This window comes from Myxocyprinus asiaticus, chromosome 18, assembly GCF_019703515.2.
Source record: "Myxocyprinus asiaticus isolate MX2 ecotype Aquarium Trade chromosome 18, UBuf_Myxa_2, whole genome shotgun sequence".
Taxonomy (NCBI): domain Eukaryota; kingdom Metazoa; phylum Chordata; class Actinopteri; order Cypriniformes; family Catostomidae; genus Myxocyprinus; species Myxocyprinus asiaticus.
Window position 1 is genome coordinate 33,212,715 of NC_059361.1, and position 7,592 is coordinate 33,220,306.

General features: G+C 37.6%; 1 protein-coding gene across 1 annotated transcript; it reads right to left on the reverse strand.

The window, feature by feature from the left end:
- Nucleotides 1–1,551: 1,551 nt before the first annotated feature.
- On the reverse strand, nt 1,552–7,387 carry dut (deoxyuridine triphosphatase). Its single transcript, XM_051723937.1, has 6 exons — nt 7,070–7,387; nt 4,284–4,375; nt 2,713–2,757; nt 2,550–2,624; nt 1,859–1,929; nt 1,552–1,719 (listed from the first exon to the last, which is right to left on the reverse strand). Exons 1-6 carry the CDS (start codon nt 7,234–7,236, stop codon nt 1,663–1,665), a joined length of 507 nt encoding a protein of 168 aa, XP_051579897.1. The 5' UTR covers nt 7,237–7,387; the 3' UTR covers nt 1,552–1,662.
- Nucleotides 7,388–7,592: the final 205 nt, after the last annotated feature.

Below are 7,592 nucleotides of genomic sequence, written 5' to 3' on the forward strand. Positions count from 1 at the left end.
CACCCGGTGGCCCCTAAGCGCCATGTGCTTTACAAATATAATGCAATAATAAGTAAAAACAAAAGTCTTTACTTATTATTATAAATGGCGTAACAAGAACAGTTAACATTAATTGTAGACATTAAAAAAAAAAAAAATTATTCAACAAGAGGGCATAAACAATAAAATATAGAGTTCGATTAATCCTAACAATAACATTATATACAGTATATTAAAATATTAAATATATAAATGCATTAAACAACAAATAGATAGTCTTTTGTGTGCACAATACAAACAAAATGGAAAAGCGTCAGGTAAGTCTTATTTTATTTGATAATTTATTTATCATCACTCCAACAAACTGTCTGAATCAAGTCTGAATCAAGTGCTGAACAGTGTTGACATGGAGGCTTCCTTGATTTGTATCAACTCATTCAAGATGACCAAACTGTATGGATACTCTTCTTCATCTGTGACTGAGCTCTCCTTCCTCTTCTTAGTTACCTAATTTCTCTAGACAAACAAATTTATTTTACGTAAATACAGCTTTAACATATAAGTGCATTATATTAGTCTACCTGGTATACAATTGCACATACAAACATGCACGCACACACACACACACACACACACACAAACACACACTATTGCACAAAACATGCACATACACTGAGGGCATGTGGGGCACAATACAAAAATAGTTTTATATCTTTAATTTAATGCATTGGTGCACAATCCTTTGCATTTGTACTTGACAATTTTTTATTTATTTTTTACCTTCACCATTTGAGTACACTTTAACACATTTATACAGCATCACTCTTGAGTGCAAGAATGCAGTTTTATTTGTATATATTTTAAATGTAAGATAAGACTTCTATGTGTTGCTACCATGCAGAAAGTAGCATTATTTATTGTATCAAATCATTGAATGGTGCATTGATATCAATACATTAAGTGCTTTTCCTATTACTTATGGAGTAATGTATCATTGATTGAGAGGTTAACAGTTGAACATGTATGGTGCTGTTTTTCTGGACATATTTAGCTGATGTCACTGTTTGTCCTGTCCCCTTCAATGGCTAAAAACTGCAAAATGGTGAGAGAACTCAACTTTAATGATGTCATGGAAGAGGAAAGCAAAGAAACCCATAAGGCAGTGGGGTCCTAAAATTTTCATAACTTTGTACACCTTTTCAGATCTACTCACTTTTTGTACCTCTTTGCATTTGCTCCTATATTGAAATATAAAACAATTTTGTGTGTAAAGTATTTCTGCATTTTATGGATAATTATTATTGGATTGTGATTGGTCAATGGCAATCGGCATTTAGTATTCTGCAGTCAAACATTTTTGTATAATGATGCTAAACTGTATAATTGAATGTTTTCAACATAATTTGCAAAACAATTATATACAATTTGACATTTACATGTAGAATATATAACTCATTTAATATAAATCTCTTTGGAGGAGGTCTACACATAAATCATATACAAGTCACACATTCTGGACTCTGAAAGGTGACCAGTTTGACTCATTCAGTAATTAACCAAGCGGAGCAATGGCCCATTAAACAAAACACTTTTAATAAATGCTAGTTAGCAAAACAACTCTACAAAAGCAACACATTATTTTATCATTACTTAATACAAATAATTCAAACACACAAGACAGTTTCAGTTAGTGCCAGTAGAGCCGAATCCACCTGCACCTCGCTCAGTCTCATCCAACGTCTGAAAGGAGAAAAACGAAATGCAAATTCTGCTGAACTCTACAATGATCTTACACTTAAAATCATTGGCAGATGCTCGTACAAAGTGACAAGTAAAAGGATGAATTACATAGATGTTTAAAGCATAAGGTGCACATTACCTGTAACTCCAAAAGATCAGGGTAACAGATTCTCTCACAGATGAGTTGAGCAATGCGATCACCTTTTTTCACTGTAAAGAGACAGTCACTAGTTTCATCTTTGTCATCTTCTCTCATGTGTTGTGTTTACAGCGTTTGTGTAATTTGTACTTGCAATATCCCATTATGTACAAATGCAGTTTTTGTAAATCACATGCATAGCTTGTCACATCATGGTATGAAAAATGGCAAACACACAGCTGTGATACCTCTTCCCCACAGAAAATAATTTGACTCTAATTCGAGAGAAAAAAAAAAGAAGCAGTTACAGTAAAGTGCTAAAAATGTAAGTCTGTGGGGCCAAGATTATTCAGTTTGCACCACCTATATAGTCTCTATCTGGTATTCTTGCATACATCATGCATTACATGGACATTTAATTTTAAGTCAAAGGATCGGATGTAACTTTACAGAGACAAGGTTAGTAAGTGACTCTCACTTGTCTAGCTCACACTAGACTCATTCCAGCACATTTAATATTTAAACTTTGAAATGTTCATTGCACGCCCTTGTATACTTCCACTGAAAGTATGTAACAGAGGGACAAGTCGAAATTATTTTCTGTGGTTATAGACATTGACACAAATGGCATCAATGGAGCTTAACTTGGAATAGAACCTGAAACATAAGCACAGTGGTTCTGAAGGCTCACCTTCAAAAGGCTCTTTGCTAAAGTTAAACAACACGACTCCCAAATTCCCCCTGTAGTCCTCATCAACCACACCAGCTATAAAAACATATGAAACACTTGATATTAGAATAAAACACTTAAACTGAAATGAGAATGTGAGTTAAGTTATTCACTAGTTACGTACCACCCACATCGATGAAATTTTTCACAGCAAGACCAGAGCGAGGAGCTGAAAAAACAACAACAAAAAAACAGATTGAAACATTAAAGCTGAAGTATGTAACTTTTTCAGTGTTAAAATACCTTCTCCTATCCCAGCTTAATATGCAGAGACAACTCTAAGTAAGCCATTCATGGGTTAATTTTCTCAAAAACAGTAAACTGTGTCTGTTAAAATTTCATGTGTTTGTTTTTTGAACAATACACTTAGACCCACCCCAATAACATTACTAAACCAATGGTGTGAGTTAGGGGACGGGACTACCTGAACAACCGCAGATGAGGGGCGTATTCGGAAAGCTGTTTTGAAAACCAAATATATTAAATAGCAGCACAGGGTTTGAAATTAGCACCCGCCAAATGCGGGTAATTTTGCTCATTTACCCACCACTGTGGTAGACTAACTGCAAGACGTCTCATGACATGACAATTAATGCCATTAGACACAAAGACACGCACTTGAAGAAACACACTTTATTATATATAGAAGATCAGATGAAAGAAAAGCTGTTGTTGATGCACTGTTTGTTCAGAGGCGTGTGTCTCGTGGAACATGTGCCTGTAAAGAGTTCTCACTTTTTTTTTCCAGTCGAATGAAAATGATTTGTAAGAATAGTGTCATGTATGAGAATGCTGAAAATAATCTCAGACCATCTCAGGAGGTGCTCAAAATTTAGTTTGCTTTATTTCCACGCAGCAGTTCGTGCTTAACACGCATTGTGAACGCAACTCTGCAGGTTCCCTTTATAGCCTATACGTTTGTATACAAACTAAAGTTCACACTGAACCTAAAATGTATTTATATTTCAATTATCATCATCATTATTATTAGGTTTACATTTAATTGTCTTTAGATCTTAATTTGTATTAGTAATTTTCCACCTGTTGCAGATAGATACTTGTGTGACTGCAAATAAAAGGGTGGTTATATAAGATTTTTTTTGACCACTTCGTTATTTACATTTTTTTCATTTCTTTTAAAGTTCGATTTGAATTTAGAAATATCTTTGGTTTGAGTTTGTATTTCAATAAACTTAAAGCAAAACCAATAAAGCAAGAATATTCACTGATCCCTCGGACGAGGGGTTGACGATGTAATCAGATATAGCGATTTGTTTTAAATAAAAATACTGTGAAAATATTTCTAGAATACCGCCCAGCCCTAGTTTGCAACCCATTTAAGTTCTATAATGTGACACATTTCTGAGTGAATCATGATATTCAATTGGGGGGGGGGTCTATATGACGGTTGGAGGGGAGGGCTTGGTGACGTCTACAAGTGACAGCAAAGGGTTTCAGAGGCAGAGCAAGTCATCACACTTTGATAAAAGAATACAAAGAAAAAACTATTTTTCTTCAGCATTGATGCTATTCTGTTACATGCACTGATGAACTGTGCACAATAAGACCAGTAAAGTGTATTAAAATAAACAAAGTTTGATTTTATGGGGACTTCAAAAATGAATAATTCAGAGATCTTTGAGATGGTCATGATATCAAGATTCTGGTTTTCTGGGTTCTGTAGTTCTTGCTCACCTACTCTTCCGTAGTATCCATGTGGAACCGCGATCTGGATGTCAGTCTTGACCAGAGATTTGTCCATCGGTCCGATGCTGTAATCATATGCACTGCAACACACACCAGTTCAAAACAGTGCTGACATTAACCTTCATTGCATGAAGCTATGAGTTTCATCTCAAATCCACAACACAGCAGTAACTGCAACCAATGAAATTTGACCTCTGCAGCTCCAGTTTCCCCGGAGTTATTTAAACACTTACAGGGGAAGGAACAAAAAGTTTGCATGTCAGAACCTGTTTCTGTGTCTTATGAAGGTAAAATAGTGCCTAAATGATTTGCATGCACAGGAAAGCGTAAATCAAATTGCAAGCAAATTTGTTTTGCATGTGCACAGAACATTTTGTAAAGGTGTAAATCAAATTGCAAGTGTAAGAAAAAATATTAGCAATAATTTAATGTTTAAGTGTAATTCATGTGTTGTGAATCTGTAATTTCATATTAACACAAAGTAAAATGTGGTCCGACTTCCTTTTTTTCGCACTTACACTTTTGGCACTGTTTTTCCACCTAAACATGGCCGAAAACATTGCAAACCTGCAATCAGCGATATGCAAGCAAAGAAAGGGTGTCATGAACAGCAAAACGGATGGACTGCGTAGAATCAGTCTGTATGTGTAAAATAAACTACTGTAAACGTGTAAATGATTTGTGTTTGTGGCTGTGACGAGGAGGAGGGTATGGCTGTGCCGTGAAGGAGCAAATCAAATCAAATCACATTTATTGTCACACAGCAACTATACACAAGTGCACTGGTGTGTGAAATTCTTGGGTGCAGTTCCGATCAACATAGCAGTCGTGACAGTGATGAGACATATACCAATTTACAATAACATCAAATTAACACAACACAATTTAAAGTCTAATATACACATAATTACACACAACACAATATACAAATAATAACATACACTGTACAGTATACAATACGCACAATATAGATACACATTATTCAATAAAAATAAAAAATAAAAAAGTATATATAGTAGTATATATATAGAATGTACAGTAGGTTGTATTGTACTGTATTGACATTCAGGCTGTCGGTTGATAGTCAGTTGTTAAGAGAGAATATAATATAATAATAATATAATTTATGACAGTCCGGTGTGAGATAGAGTAAGGGTAATAAAGTGCAGTGCTGATGTATTTTGATTGTGGGAGATCAAGAGTTCAGAAGTCTGATTGCTTGGGGGAAGAAGCTATCATGGAGACGGCTGGTGCGGGTCCTGATGCTGCGATACCGCCTACCTGATAGTAGCAGTGAGAACAGCCCATGGCTTGGGTGGCTGGAGTCTCTGATGATCCTCCGAGCTTTTTTCACACACCGCCTTGTATATATTTCCTGGAGGGAGGGAAGCTCACCTCCGATGACGTGTCTGGCAGTTCGCACCACCCTTTGCAGGGCTTTGCGGTTGTGGGCGGTGCTATTGCCGTACCAGGCGGAGATACAGCCAGTCAGGATGCTCTCCACAGTGCAGGTGTAGAACCGTGTGAGGATGTGGCGGTTCATTCCAAACTTCCTCAGCCGTCTCAGGAAGAAGAGCCGCTGATGAGCCTTCTTCACAACGACTTCAGTGTGGATGGACCATGTGAGTTCCTCAGTGATGTGGACACCCAGGAACTTGAAGCTGCTGACTCTCTCCACTGGTGCTCCATTGATGGTGATGGGACTGTGTTCTCTGTCTTTTCTTCTGAAGTCCACCACAAGCTCCTTTGTCTTACTGACGTTGAGGGAGAGGTTGTGCTCCTGACACCAGTGTGTCAGAGTGTGCACCTCCTCTCTGTAGGCTGTTTCATCATTGTCAGTGATCAGACCTACCACCGTCGTGTCATCAGCAAACTTAATGATGGCATTGGAGCTATGTGTTGCCACACAGTCATGTGTGTGCAGGGAATACAGGAGTGGGCTGAGAACACAGCCCTGCGGGGCTCCAGTGTTGAGGGTCAGTGATGAGGAGATGTTGCTGCCTATTCTAACCACCTGGCATCTGCTTGACAGGAAGTCCAGGATCCAGCTGCACAGCGAGCTGTTTAAGCCCAGAGCCCAGAGTTTCACATAAAGCTTGGAGGGCACTATGGGGTTGAATGCTGAGCTGTAGTCTACAAACAACATTCTCACATAAGTGTTCTTTTTTCCAGGTGGGAGAGAGCAGTGTGTATTGTAGATGCAATGGCATCATCAGTGGAGCGGTTGTTGCGGTAAGCGCAATTGCCAATGATAATTAAAAGTAAATATAATAAAAATAGCCTAAAGAACAGCAACAACAAGAAACATTTTAACACCAGATTGAGAATCATATTTATATCAATAAAAGGTGTTGGCTCAACTTTACTCTCACAAATAAAAAATGTGTATGTATTAATATTTAAGAGAGGAGAGATGCCCAGAGGAACGATGCTGAGCTTATGTCATGTTATTAAACCAATCAGGTCAGAGTACACTGGTCAAGGAAAACCTCATTTGATTGGTTAATAGAAGCAGGTAGACCCGCCTCCACCCTCACGGTAGCAGAACTCTTTTCGGTGAGAAATTTGTGCCAAAAGTGTCAGTCATAAGAATACAAATCGCATTTATTTTGTGTTAATATTAAGTTACAGATTCACAACACATGAATTACACTTAAGCATTAAAGTATTGCTAATATTTTTTTCTTACGCTTGTAACTTGATTTACGCTTTTACAAATCTTGCATTGCACATGCAAATCGTTTAGGCACTATTTCACCTTCATAGTTTCTCACCTGTACAGGTCGAAGCCCGCGGCTCGGTTCGATCCTCGGCTCGGTGTTGTCGCGTGCTCGCTGAGTTTGGCGAATTTCAGCACCATGTGCGCTTCATGTCCATTCACTGCATCACTCTTGCATCTCTTCTGTGGAGAAACCGCTTCTGCAACTTCAGAGCAGGGCATTTTCACTAACCAAAAACTACTGCTGTAATAATATCTGCAGGTAAAGAAAGTTTCTAAAGGAGAACAAATGTGCAAGCGTGTCTCTCTAGGATGCAAACCCTTTTGTGACTATAACTTGTCTCGCGCGCACTGAAATTGGCGCTTTAGAACATGTCAGGGTTGCCAGGTCTGCGTAACAAACCAGGATGCAAACTCGTTGTGAATAAGTCATAGTAGGTGTTCAAAATGTATGTTTTCAGTAGATTCATTGGTTGTATTTAAATCTTTTGTTGTATTAAAAGCATTTTTTATGTGTGTAGGCTTAAAGTAACACTTTCAAGTAATTTAAGGAAAATGTATAAACTTATAACAAACAA

What these genes read in the sequence shown, in the direction of transcription:
- dut (XM_051723937.1), bottom strand. Translation starts at nt 7,236, where the DNA reads ATGCCCTGCTCTGAAGTTGCAGAAGCGGTTTCTCCACAGAAGAGATGC. An exon ending in AAATTTCATCGATGTGGGTG is followed by an intron (nt 2,625 to 2,712) that starts GTACGTAACTAG and finishes ATGTTTTTATAG; the next exon opens with CTGGTGTGGTTGATGAGGAC. An exon ending in CTGATCTTTTGGAGTTACAG is followed by an intron (nt 1,720 to 1,858) that starts GTAATGTGCACC and finishes TTCTCCTTTCAG; the next exon opens with ACGTTGGATGAGACTGAGCG.